The sequence below is a fragment of the Anomaloglossus baeobatrachus genome, chromosome 2, assembly GCF_048569485.1.
Source record: "Anomaloglossus baeobatrachus isolate aAnoBae1 chromosome 2, aAnoBae1.hap1, whole genome shotgun sequence".
Classification (NCBI taxonomy): domain Eukaryota; kingdom Metazoa; phylum Chordata; class Amphibia; order Anura; family Aromobatidae; genus Anomaloglossus; species Anomaloglossus baeobatrachus.
Window position 1 is genome coordinate 656,953,848 of NC_134354.1, and position 25,414 is coordinate 656,979,261.

The window sequence follows — 25,414 nt, forward strand, 5'->3', positions numbered from 1 at the left end:
GGGCCACCGGAATGATTTTACTAGGACAAATGATGGGTTGGGTAATCTCTTCCTCCTGCTCCATGGGCATGAAAGACCTGGACAAGGCATCAGCGCGTACATTCTTGTCCGCGGGTCGGAAGTGAAGCTGGAAATCAAACCTGGCAAAGAATAGGGACCACCTGGATTGCCGTGGGTTCAGACGCTGAGCGGACCGTAGGTATTCCAAGTTCTTGTGGTCCGTGTAAATAATCACGGGGTACACTGCACCTTCCAGGAGGTAGCGCCATTCCTCCAAAGCCAGTTTGACTGCCAAGAGCTCTCGGTCACCGATGGTGTAGTTGCGTTCAGGCGCTGAGAAGCCCTTGGAGAAGAATCCGCAAGTCACCATCTTCCCGGAGGAGGACTTTTGCATGAGCACTGCTCCGGCTCCTGAGGAGGAGGCATCCACCTCCAAGGTGAACTGGCGGTTTAACTCCGGACGGTGGAGTACAGGAGAGGAAGCAAAAGCCCGCTTCAAAGAGCCAAACGCGGCGTCGGCCGCAGGTGACCAGTCCTTTGGATTAGCCTCCTTCTTAGTCAAAGCGGAGAGAGGAGCAGTCAAGGCAGAGAAGTGAGGGATAAACTGGCGGTAGTAGTTGGCGAATCCCAGGAAGCGTTGGATTGCCTTCAGTCCAGAAGGAGGAGGCCAGTTGAGAATGGCGGAGACCTTCTTGGGATCCATCTGCAGTCCAGTCTCAGAGATGATGTACCCCAGAAAGGGGAGAGAAGACTGCTCAAAGACACACTTCTCATACTTTGCGTACAGACGATTCTCCCTCAGTCTTTGTAGAACCAGCTGTACGTTTTCTCTGTGGGTTTGGAGGTCCGGAGAGAAGACAAGGATGTCATCTAGATACACTACCACACAGATGTAGAGAAGGTCCCGGAACACGTCGTTCACCAGTTCTTGAAAGACGGCAGGAGCGTTACACAGGCCGAAGGGCATCACGCAGTATTCATAATGTCCATCGCGCGTATTGAACGCGGTCTTCCATTCGTCACCAGAGCGGATGCGTACCAGATTGTAAGCACCCCGAAGATCCAGCTTGGTGAACACACGAGCTCCCCTAAGCCGGTCAAACAATTCGGGGATGAGCGGCAGAGGGTACTTGTTTTTTACGGTGATTTGATTCAAACCCCGGTAGTCTATGCATGGGCGTAAGTCGCCCTCTTTCTTCTTGACAAAGAAGAAACCTGCTCCAGCAGGAGAGGAGGATCTCCGAATGAATCCCCTTGCCAGGCTCTCTGAGATGTAAGCAGACATGGCCCTTGTTTCGGCTGGAGATAAAGGATATATCCGTCCTCGTGGTGGTGTTGTTCCTGGGAGCAGGTCGATGGCACAATCGTATGGACGATGTGGCGGCAGTACCTCGGATTCCTTTTTATCAAAGACATCTGCAAAGGACCAATAGGCCGAGGGCAGCCCCGGTAGGTTCTCTGGAACCGGAGGTCGTCGGATGGGTTGTATGGACTTTAGGCACCTCTCATGACACGAAGAGCCCCATCGGGTGACTTCGCCAGTGCCCCAGCTGACTGATGGTTCGTGTGTCCGCAACCATGGAAGTCCCAGCAGGATCTGATGGGACATGTGTGGGAGGACGTAGAAAGCGATGTTCTCGGTGTGAAGGGCACCGATACGCAGTTCGACCGGCCTGGTGATCCAGGAGATGGTGTCAGAGAGGGGTCTCCCATCCACAGAGGCAATCACTAGGGGCTTGTCGAGTGGAATAACAGGCACCTGGTACTTGTCCACCGTGGCCTGCTGGATGAAATTGCCTGCTGCCCCGGAATCGAGGTAGGCATCAGCCGTGAACCGCGTCTCTCCCGTTGTCACTTGCACTGTCCATGTAACCGGGTCAGAGAGAGTCCCAGCACCTAGGGTGGCCTCTCCTACCAACCCTAGGCTTTGGAGTTTCCCGGCCTCTCTGGACAGGAGCGTAGCAGGTGTGTGTCCTCTCCGCAGTAAAAGCAGAGGCCCTTGGCGAGCCGCTCTGCTCGACGTTGTTCAGACTGCCGCACTCGGTCGATCTGCATGGGCTCGTGGACGGGGGCCCCAGCTGTCGATGACTGAAGTACGGAGGGTTTCTGCGGGGGAGAGGAATGCCGTACCGGACGTCTCTCACGGGACACTTCCTTGGATCGCTCCTGAAAGCGAATGTCCACTCGAGTCGCTAGGGCAATCAGGGCATCCAGGGTGGTCGGTACGTCACGACCCGCCAGCTCGTCTTTAATTCGCCCTGAGAGTCCTTCCCAGAAGGCGGCGGTTAGGGCCTCGTTGTTCCACCCGAGTTCTGAGGCCAGGGTGCGAAACCGGATCGCGTATTGACCCACCGTCAGAGTCCCCTGACGTAACCGGAGAAGAGACGAAGCAGACGCGGAGGCGCGTCCGGGCTCATCAAAGGTACCACGGAATGCCTGCAGGAACTCCTGGATGTTCGTGGTCACAGGATCCCCCTTCTCCCACAAGGGGTTCATCCACGCCAGTGCCTCACCCTCTAGATGGGACATGATGAAGGCGACCTTGGCTTGGTCGGAGGCAAACAAATGCGGCAGCTGCGTGAAATGGAGGGAGCATTGGTTTAAGAATCCCCTGCAGGTCTTGGGGTCTCCGGCGTACCGGGGTGGTGAAGCCAACCGAAGTCTGGTGGTATCTGAAGAAGTCGCCACAGGAGCTGGATCCGTGGATTGACTAGTGGAAGCCCGGGATGTTGAAGTCGTAACTGCCACTTGTAGCGTGTTCAGGCGGGCGTCTACAGAAGACATGAATTGCAGCATGCGGGTCTGGACTTCACGCTGGCGTTGGAGTTCCTCCTGTACGGCTGCTAGTGCTGCAGCGGGATCCATGGCCTGATCTTACTGTCACGGCCAGGTGGACGGGCAGACCCAGGAGGTGGATCCACTGGGCCGAACTCCAAGATGGTAGTAAAGAGTCCGGTAGCTGGAACACTATAAACAGCAGAACAGTCCGCGCACACGAGTATAGCGGAGAAGTCCCTGGGACCACGGAGTCACGGGTGGTAGTCCGGGTGACGCAGCTCAGGTTCGGAAGCCGAGATGATGTCAGGCGGGGTCCGGAACCTTTGGAGCGAGATGACGGGTCACCGCAGGGATCCGAGATGGTGCGGACTGTCAGGATGGCAGATGGACAGCGTTCGGGGTTCAGGATACGGCAGGACTGGATGGCGAGGCAGGCACGGCTCTACAAGAGAGATAGGTGAGTATATGCACAGCGACACCAGGAGACCTGACTCCTAGCTTAGGAAACACGAAGATCAGGCCCCGCCCCCTTGGACAATAAACCCCTTTATACCCTGTACCTGTTTAGCCTCATTTCCGGTTAATAGACGCTGGCCCTTTAAGAAAGGGTCAGTGACCGCGCGCGTGCCCTAATGCGCATGCGCGCGGCCCGGGTGCCAGAAGCCAGGGAAGGAAGCTGAGAGGAGGACGCAGGGGAGCCGGCCAGGGCCTGGGAAGCCGTCGGGCGCCGGGATCGGAGACCAGGGGGCCTGGGAAGGACGGGCACCGGAGGCTGGAGAGCGGGGAGCGTGGCAGGTGAGCCGGGGAGCGGGGCTGAGGACCCGGGGAGCGGAGCAGAGGACCCGGGGAGGGGAGCCGAGGACCCGGGGAGCGTGACAGAGACATTGCTATTTTGGGGTATACCCACCAATGTTGTTGGCTTTTGTTTCTATAAATTGTTTGAGATTATTAAATCACCATCACATGCTTGTACTTAAATGCCTCACTTTCATGATAAAATATCACGGAAGCATGAACATTTTTTTAAGTTTTACATAAATTTCACCCTAAAGCCAAATATCCCTAACGTTTTATGTGTAGTGTATATGTGTATTCTGATATATATATATATATATATACATATATATACACATATATATATATATATATATATACACATATATATATATATATACACACACACAGTATATATACATATATATATATATATATATATATATATATATACATATATATGCTGTATATATATATATATGTATATATATATATATATATATATATATATATATATATATATATATATATGCTGTATATACACACAGACTTATATACACAGACTCCATCTCCAGATTTCATTTTCGGTGGGACAGATATCCATGGATAGAAATATCAGTAATGCTTATGACCCAATATTTTTTTGTCAGGTACTTAAATATCAGGTTCTCCCAGTTGAAATGATAAGTAGCTGCCAAATATCAAGGAAACATACACCCAAGATCCATTGCTAGACAAATGTCTGGTTATTCATTTTCATGTTAGCTTGTTTGTTGAATATTCTCCTTGCCGTCACAATCTTGAAAATGAAAAGTTAAAAAAAGGACGAGAGACAAATTGGCCATTCATGAATTTACCTGTCCTGCAATAAATGCAAATTCTCATCAAAGGGAGCTCCATTGCCAGCCATTTGTTGTTGCCGCTTCCAGATATTGATTCTTTTAACTGTTTGATCTTGAAGAGTTGACAAGTAAGTTAATGATTCCTCTGTGAGGAAAATCCAATTCTGCAATGAGGAGGGTAAATATTATTACTAAATGGGCTTTAAGTAAAGCAATTAGCTATTCTATAGCTCCTATACGTTACCTTCTGAAGATTTGGTAAATCCTTAGCTTGGGCAGGAATATGTACATTCTCTACGGCGCTCTTCAGTGTTTGTTGTGCCACGGAGGTCTGATTTAGTTTGTGTTCCATTTTCGCACTCTTGAAATGAAACATCACTTCCTCCTGTCTTGATTGAAAGGCCATATTCAGACGTGGATACTAGCGGGGGTGAAAAATAATCATTGGTTGTCAACTGCTTAACATGTCTGTTAAAAAGAGATTTTTGAGATTTACCAGCCCTAGAAAAGTTTTTAAAATAAGCTAAAGGTGTAATAAAATGAGGTGTCCACTTCCCATCCTAACATAATCTCCGCTCTTCCCAAGAACTCCTTCTCTCCTCCCCTCTCATTCGCTCCTCATGCAACCGCCTCCAAGACTTCTCCCGAGCATCCCCAGTCTTCTGGAATTCACTGCCTCAACACATCAGAGTATCTGCTACACTTACAAGCTTCAAACGGAACTTGAAAACTCATCTATTCAGAAAAGCCTATAATCTCCAATGACCCCACTGTGTCACCACCGTGCGGAGCTGCCGCTGCCTCACCACCGTGCGGAGCCGCCACCCGACCTACACCCCACCTACTGTCTCTTCCACAAAATCCTATAGAATGTAAGCAAGTAAGAGCAGTGTCCTCCTCCCTCTGTACTAGTTTGTCTATTGTAACATGTATATGTATTCTGTATTTAACACCTGCTCATGTACAGCATTTTATTGGCGTCCTTTGCCTTATCTATGTATTGCTATATACGGATCACTTACTGTTAAATATGGACATTGGTTGTTCTATGGTTGTGGATTCTCATTTTAATATTGTTATTACTAAAAATTTGGAATTTTCTATTGAACATTGCTTACTGATGTGCATTTTTTACTCCATTTTCTCCTGCATTTTATCAATTGTTCTGGAGTTATGCTCTGTATATATCATCTTAATTATTTTCCATGCCATTTACCATAGCCTTGCTTGTTTGTAATTTTGTTTTGATAAAGATAAGTATGAATAATAAAGGTGCTATATGGGAACCACCTAAAGTAATCCATAATGAACAGTTAACAAGCAAATACCTGATGGAATGTGAGATTATCTATGAAGAAGTGAGAATAAGTCTCAAACTATGCAACACTGTATACCTGAAGTTCACAGGATGTCAAGGTATACAGTAGCTGTATAAAAAATGTACTAATGAATATGGAAAAATACCCCAATGAAAAGTAGGGGAAGAAAACCAGGTGTATCGCCTCTAACAAACAGGCTTCCTCAGGGGCGATAAGACTGAAGTTCTTCCCCTACTTTCCATTTGGGTGTTTTTTACATTAATGCCTTAATGCAGGGTGAATGGGAATCAATATGGTTTATGCATGCTGCCATAAATGACCAGATGAGATGAGTACACGATGATAAACTATTCTGTATGGTTTATTTATCAATGTGTTTCAAGGCAAACACGCCTCTTCATCAGGGAAAAACCATAAACACAATGAATTATATACCACTTAGGTATAATATGGTGGGTATGACATAGAGGCATGGTTTTTAAAAGGGGCAGGGTGTATGTCTGTGAAAATTCAGGTGTCCGGATAAAAAAAAAGTAGGTTGTCAACTCTGAATAACAATAGAGCATATTATCTGGTCTGAAGAGATTAGATTAGTATTATATCATGTACTGTAGATATAGTGGTAGCTATATTAGCTTTCTAAGGTCAGTGTAACACATCCAAAATTCGCAGTCCGAATACGGACCATGATGTGCAGGCCGGCATTGGGTTCCTGACTTATTGGTACTCTGCGTGATAGCATTGGGCAATCTTCTTATGGTGGACACTTTCTCTTACTTAAAGTTTAACTGTTGTTTTGGGAGAACTTGCAGCACAAAGCCTGCATCAGCTTATTACTCCTCTTTCCCCATCCCATCTGGATGCTTTTCTCAAGAAATTAAAAAGCCATTCACCACATTGGATGTTCCCCATCTCTAATGACTCACCTCTCGTTATGTCTTCATGAAAGGGTTTAATTAAGAGCTAAGCCTGGATCTCATCTCTTCCCCAATTCACATGAGTTCTTTTTGGTCACATTAAGAGGGGAGTTATTAGAGTTGGGGACCATCCAAAATTAATGAACATCTTGTCTAGGTTGGATGACTTTTATATCTTGGTCAAAAAATGTTATTTATCTGTATAGCAATAGTGCATTTCATGTATTCAGAGATCGCAGTGTGCTGGCCACAGTGTATTGTGCACCTGTACATTAATTTTATAAATTAGGTGTCCGAGTGCTATTTTGGTACTAGCTAATGCAACGGAAAAAAAATGGAATTTCCCCACGGACATGTGAACAGCATGAATTGGGGAAGTTTTATATATATAAAAAAACCAAAAAAAAAAACAAAAGAAAAGAGAAAGCTCCTCTAACTTTACAAGCTTCAATGACGAGAGCATCTTTTTGGCAGCAAACCTCCGCCTCTTTATGCCCGTGATAAAGTGCAAAACTATGTTTAACTTTATAAACTTTAACAGATTTGGATCCCTAAAGCCACCAGAGGACATTACTCCTAGCATCCATGATTCAGGGTTACAGAATGAAGATACATCTCTCCATGTTCACCACGCCATGCCTCCCACTCCTCCTGTGTACTTCTCCACCATGAGTTAACTGTCGCGTCTGCACTATAAGCCTTGAAATGCCATCTAAAAACATGTGTATATAAGCAAGAAAACAGCTGATTTTGGCTTGACCTGCTGACTATCCAATGTGTTTAAGGACTCTTCCTATAGCACCTACAGGGTGGATAGGGAATGTTGGTTTTAAGCCACCCAATACTTTTGGCTTGTAGATAAGCTGCCTGGTTGCAGTTTACTCCACTCCTACTGAGGACACATGCACTCTAAGATAAGCCAAAGACGCATGTGTATGAGGGTTCGGGAGAGATAGTTGTCAGCCTAACAAACATGTAAAGTGTAAAGGCAGCCTTAGACCATGTCTTCAGTTACAGAGCAACCCCAATCTGATGGCTATTCTAAACACAGAGAACAAGTCACATCATTATTTTGTCATTCTTTTCCTATTAGATGGTAAGCTCATTGGAACAGGCTTCTCTCCTACAATAACTTTTGCTCTCTCTTGTAGCTGTATTTGGCCTCCAACTTTCGTTTTCTCCAGCATTGCAGAGTATTACCGGATATAATAGTATTATATCCATAAGAATATAGACAAGAACTAGAACTATATTTTCAGGATCATTTCCATGATTATCCATTTATATCAAAACAAGATCCACTACATCAACTGATTTTGATTGGTTACACAATGACTTTGGAAAATTAACTTACCTGTTTCAAAACTATGTCCATTTCTCCTTTACAAATCGTCTTGAATGACTGTATAATACCCATTGGGTTATGTTGAGCCATTGTCTGTATATATATAAAAAAATATGTCTTGTAAGAAAAGAGAATTATTACTCATAATGTCACTGAAGCTCTCTACCACCAATATTCTTACGTAAACGGTCACCGCTGGCCGAGTGTATCAGTAGTGACTCCAAATATTTGTTCATAAAGCTAGGGTTTTGGCTAGTTTGTTAATCTGCCACGTATTTGTGCCAGAGCTGTGTTAATTCTTCTTATACTATGTTTTAAAGTTGGTGAGAATCAAGTCGCAGGTCCCCTATAATTGGCCAGGTCAGTAATCTGCAGTAGCTGGACGTGAGACGGAGAACAACCTCCTATCTGCCGGCATCTGTGGCTCTTCTTTTGATCCACCGGCCTAACACAACATTACATGTGGACTACGCCAGAACACTGACGTCACTCGAGACCAGCTAATCAAAAGACGGGCCATGGATGGAGTTAGGTTTAAGGTGGTTCTTAGGGCTCCTGTCCAGCAGCCAGAGACTACTGACGAGGCTGATGACCCGAGTCCTGCGAATCGATTTGTATCAATTCTACTGCATCTTTAAGTAATTCTCCTATATATCCTCAGGTGAATGTGTGTGAGATTACTATGAAAGACTAAACAGAGTTTTATTGTTATCTACTGCAACCATGGAAAATCCCAAACGCTTAACAAACCATGTAAATAATTGTGAGAAAGTATTGGAACATAATGATATGATACTTATGCCAAAATTGTGTTGGCAATATTGCTCCCAAGTATGCCGTAAGCTCGATTTCTTCTTGGCAGCCTAGTATATTTAGTAAACTACAGTATAATTACAGAATCATTTGTAAAAAATGTTTGGCTTAGAGGGGAAGATTAATAACCCTGACCAGTGATATTAATGGAGCGTAGCAACAGGTTTCAGGGATGATAGGACATTTTGAATCAACTTAAAGGATTATTCTGGTCTACACAAGTTATTACATATCCACTATATAATGCAACCCATACCAAAGGCTAGACAGAGACTTCTGGTCCCCTCTCTCTTTAGACTAAAAGATCCTGGCCAGGAGGGAATCTATCACCCACTTCCTACCTGAATTGAATCTCCAGCCTTGCATATCCACTCTGACACTGTAGGTGTGCTTTCATATCGCTCTCCTGTCTGCAGGGTGCAGTTGCTACACATAGGACCAGAGTAAAGGTTGGCTGATGCAAAAAGAAGAGAGAGATAATGGTGTATCCATGTAGCGCCCCTGAAGGCCTCAGGGTCCTACAAGGTTCTGCATCTCCACAAGGATGCAGAACCTACCCCCTTAGGGACCTGGAGATCCAGTGCCAGTAACACCAAAAACCCAGGTAATCCCAGTTTTTCCCCAACAATTCCCCTATACAATGGTACTTAGCTAGGGTTAGACCAATGGATGGCTGCCTAGAGGTGGAGCCAGACCAATCCACTAGTTGACCAGGTGGGAGGGGCAAACAGAGGACAGTCAGAACACAGGAAGACCGTAGTGAGAAGGGAGTCTGCAGTGAAAGGGAGTGTGTCGCCTAGGGATAGGGGGTACTCAGATCCGGGCCAAGGGGTCGCTTCTGAAGGTATCAGGGTGGCGTGACCCGGTCTGTGATCCCAGGCACCACAACAAAAGGGGCATTATATACAGGGGAGATTTGGTAGTCTATGTTCCGTGATGCCACCCGTGGTGTGCGGTGAGGTAATGGAGCACCGCCGCTGCCGGTCACAGGACTCCGGGGATGGTAATGGGCAGCAAGGTGGTGATTTTCCCTCCACGGGTAGGGTATTGATATCCCGGGACCCCGGTGTGATGGATTGGGGAGTAACGGGTGCAGTCCACGGCTTGGACCGGGTGGTGCAGGAGTACTCACAGTATAGGGCAATGACTGACACGAGTCCAAGAATTAACCAAATTGCTGGTAGCCGGTGCCCACGGCTGCTGTGAGGATGGGTCCCACACCCGTGTGTGTAATTCGGGTGTTTTTCTCCTGCCTGGTGTCTGTGTCTGCTCCGTACACATGAAGCGGCTAGCCTATTCCTGAGGCCCTCACTGCCACGTCTCCTAGCCCCACACAGGGGCTGCTTCCAGCCCTCTCTCCTCCTGCAGACTGACTGAAAATACACTCTGCTCTCCCCAAGCTCCTCTCTCCCCCTCCCCTTTTCCTGAGGAAGGGGTGAGTGGGGCCTGATTGGCTGGTGTGTATTGGTGTGGGAAACTCCCCAAGAGAGAGTGAGCTCTGCACCATAAAGATGTATGCAGACCTCTGTGACACCCTGGTTTTGCCAGGGCGGCACAGGAGCAGACACAGGGAGAGAGTTGACAGCAGGAGAGGAGTGAAGGTGGACGGAGACTTTCTGACTCGTGTTAACGGTGACCTGGTGCCCAGGAGGGTAGTTGCCGATGGAGTACGGTGGAGTACTCTTGGAACAACGCACTCACGGAGTACAGGACCCTAGGACAGGAAAGAGCTCCAAGCCGACCTGTTAACACCTGCACAGCAAGGGGACCATCAAGGACCTTGCTGACCCAAAGAATCCAAAGACTCTGTAGCAAAGGGAGGGCCGGGGACAGGACCAGAGACTCCATCCCCATAGGGTTCACGCTACTGTCAGGTAGACAGAAGTGGACAAACCACCAGACGGGGACCCCCAGTTGCTCTACGCCACGGGGATCCATTTACTAGAGACAGGTGCAGGGAAGAAAGTACCAAAGAACTAAACTGGCACTGGAATGAAGGGGACCTGGAGGTGAAACCAGCCAGCCTCGGGCAACCAGTTATTACCAGTCAGTTGTGAGTAAAACCAGTTGCACTGAACTTTGGTGTGGACTCCCTTCTTCTAGCATCCGTCACAACACTTATCCACTGAGGCCCGGCCCTGCTTGTGGAGGGCCTACCATCCAAGCTGCAAATAACACCAGCCCCAATAGTGACATTCTGTAGCGGCGGCTCCATACCTCTACCACGAATCTAACCCCTTGTAAATATATCCCCATTACAAAAAGGGCCCAGGGCATGGAACCTGGCAGCGGCCACCACAGTGACATCCTCCAAGAGAGACATTGCCCGGGACCGAGTACCCCATATTCCCGGGCGCGACATCCACACTTAGGCCGGTGTCACACTTGCGTTTGAAAAATTGGTCCGATTCTCATGCCTGAGAGTAGGATGAGCTCTGTTCGAGTGTTGATCCGTGTGCAATGCAATTGCAATGCGAGTCTGGGATTTTTCTCATGATAGTAGTCCGTGAGCAATACATATTCAATCCGTATGTGATCCGTTTTTTTCTCAGCAGCTATTAGTCATTACAGTACTGTACAGGAGCATTTACAGTGTTCTCTGCTACATGATAGCATTGTATTTAGAAAAACGGATGTCACTAGGATGATCCATGTACCGTCCATGTAACATCCGTTTTTTTCTTGCACTTATAGACTCGCACGAGAAACTCTAGAAATCGCAGCATGCTGTGATTTTTTTATCAGGCCGATTTGGACTGAGAAAAAGAAAGCAGATTGGACCTGCCTCATTGATTAACATTGGTTCAAGTGTAATGCGAGATTTTCTCACATTGCACTCGTGCGAGTCAATCGCAAGTGTGACGCCGGCCTAACACTATGTGCGTGCCTCTTAGGGGCACTTTGCACACTACGAAATCGCAGGTGCGATGTCGGTGGGGTCATGTCGAAAGTGACGCACTTCCGGCGTCACTCTCGACATCGTAGTGTGTAAATCCTAAATGATACGATTAGCGAGCGCAAAATCGTCGTAATCGTATCATCGGTGTAGTGTCGGGGAATTCCATAATTACGCTGCAATGACGGTACGATGTTGTTCCTCGCTACTGCACCAGCACACATCGCTGTGTGTGAAGCCGTTGGAGCGAGGAACATCACCTTACCTGCTAACCACAGCTCATGCCGGCTATGCGGAAGGACGGAGGTGGGCGGGATGTTTACGTCCCGCTCATCTCCGCCTCTCTGCTTCTATTGGCCGCCTGCCGTGTGACGTTGCTATGACGCCGCACGACCCTCCCTCTTAATAAGGAGGCGGGTCGCCGGCCAGATCGACGTCGCAGGGCAGGTGAGTGCATGTGAAGCTGCCGTAGCGATAATGTTCGCTATGGCAGCTATCACAAGATATCGCAGCTGCGACGGGGGTGGGGACTATCGTGCTCGGCATCACAAGTATCGGCTTGCGATGTCGTAGTGTGCAAAGTGCCCCTTAGGCTCTTGCAGTGTCAGTGCGCACATGCAGGGCCGGGGATTCAATTCAGGTAGAACTTGCTCTGGGCAAGCGAGTTCTGTCAATCAGGCGCATTGGTGCATCAAGTGGAAAGGTACACTGATCTTTTTGTCACACCAGTGGTGCACCAAAATGCCTTCATTTTCATGTGACGCCCTGGACAAGCCAGGGGTCACAGGTAATGACATCACCACACCCTACACCCCGGTTAGGCACATCAAAGCTAGACCAGAAATCCTTGTTGCCTTCCTCAGGGGCTGATGTCCACACCAGGGGGTGGAGCCAGGCGGTTGGTCTCCACCCACCAAGGAGTTTACAGTCCTGGAGGAGGGAAAAGCAGTAGTTGAGTTTTGACAGTGAAAGTGGAAGGAGGGAAAGTGAGCAGTAGTGAAGTGGCAAGAGAGCAGACTGAAGTGAGTCCGGGTGTGTGCACCGGACAGAGACAGCAAGGTTAGCAGACGGCGGTGACCGTCTGCAGGAGTGGCCTATCGGAGGTGCCGTGAGGACCGTGGACGGGTGGTGACCCGGCGGTACCGGACCGGTACACAAGGAGAAGCCAGCACCATTGGCAGGGGCCTTTCGGATCCCGGCAAGGCTAGGAGTCGCCGTAAATTTTCCAAATCCGTCAGTGAAGGGGACCTCCAGGTTTCCAAACAACTAAGTCCCGATTGAAGGCAACAGTCCAACCGTATGAGAGAGACACCGCCACCGCCAAGGCACCAGTTTCTCAGGGCCAGCGCCTGCGGGCAAAGAGGAGCTCCTCTGGCCCATATCCAAGTCGGGGAGCGGGTTACCGGTGGGAACCCATCGCTACCAACATTACACAAGGTGCAGGGAAAGAGACAGTCACCGTTAACTACCGGGGAAAAGCAACAGCAGCCGTCCGTGGGAACCGTCTTTCCAGACATGTGTATCACCGAGAACTGTGTCACCGTCTCAGGCTGAGTGAGTACCACCATGCCGTGAGGCACAGCGCTGCCCCCCGCGACCCTGCACCTCACCAGGCCCCGCACCTGGCCTGCCATCCCTCATCCTCCACCCCATCACTGGGCCCCGGGACAACCAAGCCCTACCCACGGAGGGGAGAACTAACAACTCTGCTGCTCCCTGTCACTGCTCCCGGGATCCCCATACAGAGCAGCGGTGGTGTTACCAAAAATCACCACAACCGTGGGTGGCGTCACAGACAATAAATCCCCACAACCAAACCCCTTTTCACTCACGGGCGAGGAGCGCCGCTCGAGTCCCCGGGATCCGGCCCATCGCTCGAGCCACCGAGCAGCAGCGGCCGCAGCAGCAGCGGCAGCCGGACCCGAGCAGTGGGAGAGCGCAGCGTCCCCTCCTCCGCCCGCGACATTCACATGAAATAAAACTGAGACTTCATTTATATCGCGTTATGGGGAAGACATTATAGAATACCGGTGCATAAAATTACTACTTTAGAAGCATTTAGAAATTACCCTAACCATGTGGTGATATGGTCTTCCTGGCGCTCGAGTTCGGCACATCGCTGATCGGGTTGACAGATTACTGGGAGGGGCTGGGGAGGACCCAGCGGTCATTGTACACATTGGCACAAATGACAAAGTTAGAGGTAGGTGGAAGGTCCTTAAAGATGATTTCAGGGAATTAGGTTGTAAGCTTAAAGCATGGACCTCAAAGGTGGTATTTTCGGAAATACTACCTGTGCCACGAGCCACACCAGAGAGGCAAAGAGAGATCAGGGAGGTTAACAGGTGGCTCAGGAATTGGTGTAGAAAAGAGGGTTTTGGGTTCCTGGAGAATTGGGCCGACTTTTCAGTTGGCTACAGATTCTATGCTAGGGATGGGCTGCATCTTAATGGGGAAGGTGCAGCTCTGCTGGGGCAGAAAATGGCTAGAAGGTTGGAGGAGTGTTTAAACTAGGAATGGGGGGCGAGGGTATTCACTTTATAGAAGGGGAATGTAGTGCAGATAGTGACCAGGGCACAAGTAATGAAATTGGGGGTGGTACGGGGGGAAGGGTTAGGACAGTTAATACAGTAAGCAGGAATACAGGTACAGAGTCATACGTAACGTGCATGTACACTAATGCCCGAAGCCTCACAAATAAGGTGGAGGAATTAGAATTAATATTGTTGGAAGAAAATTATGATATAGTGGGGATATCAGAGACATGGCTGGATGAGAGCTATGACTGGGCTGTTAATTTACAGGGTTATAGCCTATTCAGGAATGACCGTACAAATAAGCGAGGGGGAGGTGTGTGTCTATATGTAAAATCATCCTTAAAACCCATCCTGCGTGACAACATATGTGAGGGTACTGAGAATGTAGAGTCCCTATGGGTGGAGATAAGGGGGGGGGGAGAATGAATAACAAAATACTGATAGGGGTGTGTTATAAGACGCCGAATATTATGGAAGAGGTAGAGAATCTCCTCATAAAGCAAATTGATAAAGCAGCGAGTCTCGGAGAGGTAATTATTATGGGGGACTTTAACTATCCTGATATAAATTGGGGAACAGAAACTTGCAGTTCTAGCAAAGGAAATAGATTTTTGATAACAATGAAAGATAATTACCTTTCACAAATGGTACAGGACCCCACAAGAGGGGGAGCACTACTAGACCTTGTACTAACCAATAGGCCAGACCGCATATCAAATATACAAGTTGGGGGTTACTTGGGGAATAGTGATCACAAAATAATAAGTTTTCATGTATTCTTTAGTAACATGTCTAGTAGAGGGGCTACAAGGACACTAAACTTCAGGAAAGCAAATTTTAAACGGTTGAGAGATGATCTTAGTGCAATAAACTGGGATGAAGTACTAAGTAATAAAAGTACACAAAGCAAATGGGAGACTTTTATGAGTATCCTGAATAGGGCTTGTGCAGAAAATATACCCTATGGGAACAAACATGCTAGAAATAGGAGGAAACCCCTATGGCTAAATAGAGCTGTAAGGGAAGCAATAAAAGAAAAACAGAAAGCCTTAAAAGAATTAAAGAGGGTAGGTAGTGATGAGGCATTATATAATTATAGAAAATTAAATAAAATATGTAAAAAGCAAATTAAGTTAGCTAAGTTTGAGACAGAGAGACTCATTGCGAGAGAAAGTAAAAATAATCCTAAAATATTCTTTAACTACATAAACAGTAAAAAACTGAAAAGCGATAGTGTTGGCCCCCTTAAAAATAGTCTTGGTGAAATGGTGGAAGGGGATGAGGGTAAAGCCAACCTGCTGAATGACTTTTTTTCTACGGTTTTTATACAAGAAAATGCCATGGCAGATGACATGACCAGTGATACCATAAATTCACCCTTGAATATTACCTGCTTAACCCAGCAGGAAGTACGCCGCCGCCTCGAAATCACTAAGGTTGACAAATCTCCGGGCCCGGATGGCATACACCCCAGAGTACTACAGGAATTGAGTTCTGTGATAGATAGACCATTATTTTTAATCTTCTCAGATTCCTTAATAACAGGGTCGGTACCGCAGGACTGGCGCATAGCAAATGTGGTGCCAATATTCAAAAAGGGGACAAAAACTGAGCCGGGAAATTATAGGCCGGTAAGTTTAACCTCTACGGTTGGTAAAATCCTTGAGGGTTTCTTGAGAGATGCTATACTGGAGTATCTCAAGAAAAATAACTTTATGACAGAGTATCAACATGGGTTTATGAGGGATCGATCCTGTCAAACTAATTTGATCAGATTCTATGAAGAGGTAAGTTCAAGCCTGGACCAGGGAAATGCAGTGGATGTTGTGTATATGGACTTTTCAAAAGCTTTTGATACGGTGCCACACAAAAGGTTGGTACATAAAATGAGAATAATGGGGATAGGGGAAAATATGTGTAACTGGGTTAAAAACTGGCTCAGTGATAGGAAACAAAGGGTGGTTATTAATGGTACGTACTCGGACTGGGTCTCAGTTCATAGTGGGGTACCACAGGGGTCAGTATTGGGCCCGCTTCTTTTCAACATATTTATAAATGACCTTGTTGGGGGCATGCGGAGTAGAATTTCAATATTTGCAGATGATACTAAACTCTGCAGGATAATCAATACAGAGGAGGATAATTTTATATTACAGGGAGATTTATGTAAATTGGAGGATTGGGCTGAGAAGTGGCAATTGAAGTTTAATGTAGATAAATGTAAGGTCATGCACTTGGGTAGAGGAAATAACATTTATGATTATGTACTTAATTGTAGAACACTGGGTAAAACAGACACAGAAAAAGACTTGGGTGTATGGGTGGATGGTAAACTTCACTTTAGTGGACAGTGTCAGGAAGCTGCTGCCAGGGCTAATAAAATAATGGGATGTATTAAAAGAGGTATAAGTGTTCATGAAAAAAATATAGTTCTACCTCTGTACAAGTCACTAGTGCGACCGCACTTAGAATACTGTGTACAATTCTGGTCACCGATATATAAGAAGGACATAGCTGAACTGGAGAGGGTGCAGAGAAGAGCGACCAAGATTATTAGAGGAATGGGTGGGCTGCAATACCAAGACAGGTTATTAAACTTGGGGTTATTTAGTTTGGAAAAACGAAGGCTTAGGGGGGATCTAATCACAATGTATAAATATATGAGGGGACAGTACAGAGACCTTTCCAAAGATCTTTTTACACCTAGGCCTGCGACTGGAACACGGGGGCATCCGCTACGTCTTGAGGAAAGAAGGTTTAATCATAATCACAGACGAGGATTCTTTACTGTACGAGCAGTGAGACTATGGAACTCTCTGCCGCATGATGTTGTAATGAGTGATTCACTACTAACATTTAAGCAGAGCCTGGATGCCTTTCTTGAAAAATTTAATATTACCAGTTATGTATATTAGATTTTATGACAGGGTATTGATCCAGGGAACTAGTCTGATTGCCGGATGTGGAGTCAGGAAGGAAATTTTTTCCCCATTGGAACTTGTTTGCCACATTGGTTTTTTTTTTGCCTTCCTCTGGATCAACATGTTAGGCTACGGGTTGAACTAGATGGACTTAGAGTCTCCCTTCAACCTTAAAAACTATGATACTATGATACTATGATATCAACAGGGGAATACAGGTGCGTACATAGAAATCATGGGACGCCATAGCAGAGATTCGGAAGTAATTTTCCTCCTACTGACACCCCTAGAATTCACTTTCATTGCACCCAGAAAGCATGATGCCAACAAAAGTGCCCCACAAACACTGCACAATTACAATACCACAGTGAATTCCTCCACAGTATCCTCCACGCACACGGTATGATGACAATACTGTACCCCCTCCCTTCCCTTCAACTACCCCGGCAAAGTACGGTGTCCCCAAAACAGTATGATCCTGCAATTGTGACACCCCCAATCAACCCTCCAAACAGTATAATGGGATTACATACACTGTAACAGCCCCTACACCATAAACAGTGTAATGGCCACCACGTAGCTCTCCCTACCATATGATGGACGCCACAGAAACCTTCACACTGTATAATTGCTTGCATACTGTATAATGGCCCTCAAATAGCCTGCCATAAAGTGTAAAGGCGCCCTCCAAATAGTATAATAGCCTCCACATAGCCTTCCATCTAGTACAGAGGGCCCGCCATAGCCCTCCATATAGAATAATGTATACACCACAGCCCTCCATATAATATAATTCACCCCCATAGTCCTCCATATAATATAATTCACACCATAGTACTCCATATAATATAATGTACTCCTCATAGTCCTCCATATAGTAAATGTACCTCTATAATCCTCCGTATAGTATAATGCACTCCATAGTCCTCCATATTGTATAATGCATCCCCCATAATCCTCCGTAAAGTATAATGCACTCCATAGTTCTCCATATTGTATAGTGCACACCCCATAGTCCTCCATATAGAATAATGCACTCCATAGTCCTCCTTATAATGCACCACCATAGTTCTCCATATAAAATAATGCACACCCCATTGCCCTCCATATAGATTATTGCACTTTCATAGTGCTCCATAATAATAAGTTTTATTTCTATAGCGCCAACATATTCTGCAGCGCTTTACAATTAAGAGGGGACATGTACAGACAATATGAGACAATACAAAATAACAGAATTAAGATACCAGGAGGAGGTAGGACCCTGCTTGTAAGCTTACACTCTATGAGGAAATAGGGGAGGCACAAAAGGTGAATGGGGGGAGAAAAGCTTGTCATATATGGTCCAGCCATCGATTTAATACGGTATTCAAAAGCACCTGCATGAACCCGTTGGTGAGAATTTATACAGGTACAGGGGACGAGAACTGGAAGTAAATTTTTTGAAGGGCAGAAAGGGACTAGATTAGATCAGGGCAGTGAGGTGATAGGCTAGTCTAAAAAAATGCGTTTTTAGGGCCCGCTTATAGGTGTGGATGTTGGGAATTAATCGGATTTCTCTTGGTAGTGTGTTCCAGAGCATAGGCGCAGCTTGTGAGAAATCTTGAAGACGGGAGTGGGAGGTTCGAATTGTTGAGGATGTCAGTCTTAGGTCATTAGCAGAGCAGAGGGCACGGGTGGGGTGATAGACAGAGATGAGGGAGGAGATGTAGGGTGGTGCAGAACTGTGGAGAGCTTTGTAAGTGAGAGTGATAAGTTTATATTGGATTCTGTAACGGATAGGCAACCAGTGCAATGACTGGCAAGGAGCAGAGGCATCAGTGAAGCGGTTGCAGAGGAAAATGATCCTGGCTGCGGAATTCAGAATGGCTTGGAGAGGGGAGAGTTTAGTAACAGGGAGACCAATTAGTAAAGAGTTACAATAATCCAGGCGAGAATGAATGAGAGCGACAGTAAGAGTTTTTGCAGAGTCAACGGTAAGAAAAGGTAGAATTTTTAAGATGTTTTTGAGGTGGAAGTGACAAGAACAAGCAAGTGAACGAATGTGGGGAGTGAAGGAAAGATCGGAGTCAAATATAACCCCAAGACAGCGGGAATGCTGCTGGGGCGTAATGGTAGAGCCACACACAGAAATGGTAATATTGGGTTTCGGAAGGTTAGGAGAGGGAGGAAACAGGAGAAGTTCAGTTTTTGACAGGTTCAGTTTTAGATAGAGGGAGGACATGATGTTGGAGACAGCGGACAGACAATCGGTAGTATTTTGTAATAGTGCAGGGTTGATGTCAGAAGAAGATGTGTACAGTTGGGTGTTATCAGCATAGAGATGGTACTGGAAACCAAATCTGCTGATTGTTTGTCCAATAGGGGCTGTGTATAGAGAGAACAGGAGGGGGCCTAGGACTGAACCCTGAGGATCCCCGACCGTAAGGGGAAGAGGAGAGGAAGAGGAGCCGGCAAAGGATACAGTGAATGAGCGGTCAGAGAGGTAAGAAGAGAACCAGGAAAGAACGGTGTCCTTGAGCCCGATAGAGCGGAGCATAGTGAGTAGGAGCTGGTGATCTACAGTATCGAATGCAGCAGAGAGATCCAGGAGGATCAGCAGGGAGTAGTGACCATTAGATTTAGCTGTTAGTTAATCATTAGAGACTTTAGTAAGAGCAGTTTCAGTAGAATGTAAGGAGCGGAAACTGGATTGTACAGGGTCAAGGAGAGAATTATCTGACAGATAGTGGATTAAACAGGAGTGGACCAGATGTTCCAGGAGTTTGGAGATGAATGGGAGATTAGAGACAGGTCTGTAGTTAGCGGCACAATTTTGGTCCAGGGATGATTTTTTAAGTAATGGGTGTATGCTGGGATGTTTGAAGGAGGAGGGAAAGACACCAGAGGAGAGAGAGAGATAGAATATTTTAGTTAGGTGAGTGGTGACAGCTGGGGTGACAGATTTAAGGAGATGTGAGGTAATAGGGTCACTGGTGCAGGTAGTAGGGCGAGAAGATGCGAGGAGCCTGGTGACCATACAGAATAATGCACCACCATAGTTCTTTATATAGAATAATGCACCTACATGGTCATCCTTATAGTATAATGCACATCTATACTCCTCCAAATAATATAATGCATCCGCCATATTCCTCCATATATTATAATACACATCCCATAGTCATCTGTATAGCATTATGGCCACCAGTGTATTCATTGATTAAAATAAATAAGGAAATACTCAGCTCCAGGTATTTCGCCGCTGCCCTGTAGTGAGATTTCTGACTCTGCTTATCTCTACACAGCGGGCACAGTGTGGTGACATCATCACGCTTGCTGCGCTGAGACGTCTGACGGCGAGGGAGAATGATGGAAGAAGAAGCGCCAGTGGACCGCTCCTTTTTCATCTTTGCTTTCAACTGTATCGGTAAGCTGTCAGTTTTTGTTTTCATCTATGCAAACATTTAATAATTGGATGACAGATGATAGAAATGCGAAAGCAATAAAGAGAGAAGCAGTCCCTACCATTAAACTGAAAAAAAGTTAGTCCTACTACCAAATCTACTAGTATATGGAGTGGGTCAGAAATAAATAGCAGCATGACAAGTATTATACCTGCCGGAAAGTTGGCAGCACAACCTACATTATATTGGTGCACTACCTTTAACTTAAGGGTACACTCACCCGAGCGTATTAATTGGACGAGTGCAATGCGAGAAAATCACTCATTGCACTCGGACCAATGTTATTCAATGAGGGAGAGCAGATGGTCAGATTTTTTCTCATCCAGATTCTGGATGAGAGAAAAGTCGCAGCATGCTGCAATTGTCTGCGAGTGCCATGTCAACCGCACCTATTCAAGTCTATGGGTGTGAGTGAAACATTGGACTGCACTCGGATGATATCAGAGTGCAGTGCAATAATTGCATCAGCTGACAATGGAAGAGATGGGGAGATTAGTCCCGCCCTCTCCTCTGCAGCTCTTGCCACCTCCTCCGCAGCTGCAGGATCGGGTCACAGTCGCATGACACTCGGCTCACGCTGGCAGCACAGCGGGAACCAAGAGTCATTAGCATATCGCATCCATTGCACTCGCATCGGATACTATACGATCGTGTGAATCCAGCCTAAGGCCCCCTTCACACGCACGGGAAAAAAACAAACCGTTTTTTCACGGACGTATTAAAGGGGTGGTTTGCTCCCCGTGTGCCGTGTTTGTGGCACATGCGTGTTCTCCGTGTGTTATACGTAATAACACACGGAGAATGGAAAGTCCCGCCTTACCTGATTCTTCCGGAGCTGTCTGTGGTGCTGAATGACAGTGTCCGGCACAGGCCACGCCCCGCTGATGCTGCTTCCGGCCCCCAGTGAAGAAGATGCGTTGTTCAAATTCACTGGGGGTCAGAAGTGGGTGACAGCCGTGGCAGAGACTGCAGGGCTCGTGGAGGTGAGTACAGTTAGGTCCAGAAATATTTGGACAGTGACACAAGTTTTGTTATTTTAGCTGTTTACAAAAACATGTTCAGAAATACAATTATATATATAATATGGGCTGAAAGTGCACACTCCCAGCTGCAATATGAGAGTTTTCACATCCAAATCGGAGAAAGGGTTTAGGAATCATAGCTCTGTAATGCATAGCCTCCTCTTTTTCAAGGGACCAAAAGTAATTGGACAAGGGACTCTAAGGGCTGCAATTAACTCTGAAGGCGTCTCCCTCGTTAACCTGTAATCAATGAAGTAGTTAAAAGGTCTGGGGTTGATTACAGGTGTGTGGTTTTGCATTTGGAAGCTGTTGCTGTGACTAGACAACATGCGGTCTAAGGAACTCTCAATTGAGGTGAAGCAGAACACCCTGAGGCTGAAAAAAAAGAAAAAATCCATCAGAGAGATAGCAGACATGCTTGGAGTAGCAAAATCAACAGTCGGGTAGATTCTGAGAAAAAAGGAATTGACTGGTGAGCTTGGGAACTCAAAAAGGCCTGGGCGTCCACGGATGACAACAGTGGTGGATGATCGCCACATACTTTCTTTGGTGAAGAAGAACCCGTTCACAACATCAACTGAAGTCCAGAACACTCTCAGTGAAGTAGGTGTATCTGTCTCTAAGTCAACAGTAAAGAGAAGACTCCATGAAAGTAAATACAAAGGGTTCACATCTAGATGCAAACCATTCATCAATTCCAAAAATAGACAGGCCAGAGTTAAATTTGCTGAAAAACACCTCATGAAGCCAGCTCAGTTCTGGAAAAGTATTCTATGGACAGATGAGACAAAGATCAACCTGTACCAGAATGATGGGAAGAAAAAAGTTTGGAGAAGAAAGGGAACGGCACATGATCCAAGGCACACCACATCCTCTGTAAAACATGGTGGAGGCAACGTGATGGCATGGGCATGCATGGCTTTCAATGGCACTGGGTCACTTGTGTTTATTGATAACATAACAGCAGACAAGAGTAGCCATATGAATTCTGAAGTGTACCGGGATATACTTTCAGCCCAGATTCAGCCAAATGCCGCAAAGTTGATCGGACGGCGCTTCATAGTACAGATGGACAATGACCCCAAGCATACAGCCAAAGCTACCCAGGAGTTCATGAGTGCAAAAAAGTGGAACATTCTGCAATGGCCAAGTCAATCACCAGATCTTAACCCAATTGAGCATGCATTTCACTTGCTCAAATCCAGACTTAAGACGGAAAGACCCACAAACAAGTAAGACCTGAAAGCTGCGGCTGTAAAGGCCTGGAAAAGCATTAAGAAGGAGGAAACCCAGCGTTTGGTGATGTCCATGGGTTCCAGACTTAAGGCAGTGATTGCCTCCAAAGGATTCGCAACAAAATATTGAAAATAAAAATATTTTGTTTGGGTTTGGTTTATTTGTCCAATTACTTTTGACCTCCTAAAATGTGGAGTGTTTGTAAAGAAATGTGCACAATTCCTACAATTTCTATCAGATATTTTTGTTCAAACCTTCAAATTAAACGTTACAATCTGCACTTGAATTCTGTTGTAGAGGTTTCATTTCAAATCCAATGTGGTGGCATGCAGAGCCCAACTCGCGAAACTTGTGTCACTGTCCAAATATTTCTGGACCTAACTGTATGTGTTTTTTTTATTTTTACAATGACACGTGTGTTTCTCCGGCGCGTGTCACGTGGGAACGCATCCACACTACATCCGTATGGTACAGGTGCGGGCTGCATGACACTTGTGCTGCCGGAGAAAAACGGACATGCCTCCGTATGGAGCACACAGGCTTACGTCTGCTCCACACGGACGCACGGGCCAATGGCTGAATACGTGCGTGCACATAGACCCATTGATTTTAATGGGTATACGTGTGCCCGTGTCTCCGGTACATGCGGGAACGGACCTAGCACGTACCGGAGGCACGTGCATGTGAAGGGGGCCTAAGCAAAAGTTTCTGAGAACCTCATAAATATCAGCAGCCCAGAAGAAAGGAAGATTTCATCTCAGCACTTTGCAAGGCTAAAGGGGGCTTTACACGCAACAACATCGCTAACGAGATGTCGTTGTGGTCACGGAATTCGTGACGCACATCCGGCCTCGTTAGCGACGTCATTGCGTGTGAAACGCACGAACGACTGCTAACGATCAAAATTACTTACCTAATCGTTGATCGTTGACACGTCGTTCTAATCCCAAATATCGTTGCTGTTGCAGGACGCAGGTTGTTCGTCGTTCCTTCGGCAGGGCACATCGCTATGTGTGACACTGCAGGAACGAGGAATAACCTGAGGAAGGAAGGAGGTGGGCGGGATGTTACGGACGCTCATCTCTGCCCCTCCGCTTCTATTGGGCGGCCGCTTAGTGACGCTGCTGTGACGCCGTACAAACCGCCCCCTTAGGAAGGAGGTGGTTTGCCGGCCACAGCGACGTCGCTAGGCAGGTAAGTGTGTGTGACGGGTGTTAGCGATGTTGTGCGCCACGGGCAGCGATTTGCCCGTGACGCACAACCGACGGGGGCGGGTGCTTTCACCAGCGACATCGCTAGCGATGTCGCTGCGTGTAAAGCAGCCTTTAGTCACACACTAAACTTAAGATGAACTGAAAGAGCTATTAGGATCAAGAAACAGGGAAACTGATTTTACAGATCAGGTTTGGCCAAATGAAGTCTATGGGGATCCTTGGAAAACAGATGTCAAGTGAATTTTGCAACCAATTTTCCACGGTTTTTTTTGTTTTTTTTAACAAATCCATTGTTAATTGACAATGAAAATAAAGTTTAAGCTATTTGCCTCCTTTAGTCTTGGGAAAATGCATCCTTATGTTAAGACGTGTATTAAGAGTAAAAAAAATAATTGTTCCTATCACTAGAATCTCCTGCCATTGCACATTGGTGGTGGAGGTGGTCTGCACAAGGGTGAGAGAAGATGATGTCCCATCTATCAGTCACCTGCAGAATACTAATAGCCTCAGCGGTCAGGAAACTGATGGTCAAGGCATCAACACTTCACGTCCTGGAGGACACCACTGGAGGAGAAGTGGATTTGAGTGGTAAGTAACCATTATTTCTTTATTTTATAAGGATCCAGATCCTGAAATTAATTTATAACATTTTCATGAAAACTTACCTTGAAATTTTCTGCCCACTGAAAAAACAAGTGTCCGTCACTGCCACAACTTTTTGCCACAGTCTCAAGTTTTTCCACTAATTTAATTAAGACAGAGTTTGCCATTTCAATGCAAAAAGGATCTGATCCCATCATGTGTTCCCTGTGGGGAAAAATCGAATACATCAGCAAAACAACGTCTTTACCAACATCTTTTACAAAAAATTACATCAACATACAGTAGCTGGTGCAAAGTTAGACAAAAGTGTTTAAGCATACGCCAAATTTATCAATATGAGCCATTGGAATAAATGTGACTGTCGCACAGGATTCACAAATCTGTTCATATGTATTTAGCAAAAATATCCAAATTATTATTATTATTATTATTATTATTATTTATTATTATAGCGCCATTTATTCCATGGCGCTTTACAAGTGAAAGGGTATACGTACAACAATCATTAACAGTACATAACAGACTGGTACAGGAGGAGAGAGGACCCTGCCCGCGAGGGCTTACAGTCTACAGGGAATGGGTGATGGTACAATAGGTGAGGACATAGCTGGTTGCACAGTGGTCTACTGGACTGAGGGCTATTGTAGGTTGTAGGCTTGTTGGAAGAGGTGGGTCTTGAGGTTCCTCTTGAAGCGTTCCACGGTAGGGGAGAGTCTGATGTGCTGAGGTAGAGCGTTCCAGAGTATGGGGG

General features: G+C 46.2%; 1 protein-coding gene across 5 annotated transcripts in view; it reads right to left on the reverse strand.

Moving 5' to 3' along the window:
• STAT6 (signal transducer and activator of transcription 6) overlaps positions 1 to 25,414 on the reverse strand; it is a 311,161-nt gene that overhangs the window by 82,721 nt on the left and 203,026 nt on the right. For all 5 annotated transcript variants that reach the window (XM_075337059.1, XM_075337060.1, XM_075337056.1 and 2 more), the window contains 4 exons: positions 24,726 to 24,867; positions 7,985 to 8,068; positions 4,639 to 4,815; positions 4,410 to 4,558 (listed from right to left, as the gene is read on the reverse strand). In XM_075337059.1, the coding sequence (XP_075193174.1) occupies positions 4,410 to 4,558; positions 4,639 to 4,815; positions 7,985 to 8,068; positions 24,726 to 24,867 (552 nt within the window). The remainder of the gene's footprint in view (positions 1 to 4,409; positions 4,559 to 4,638; positions 4,816 to 7,984; positions 8,069 to 24,725; positions 24,868 to 25,414) is intronic.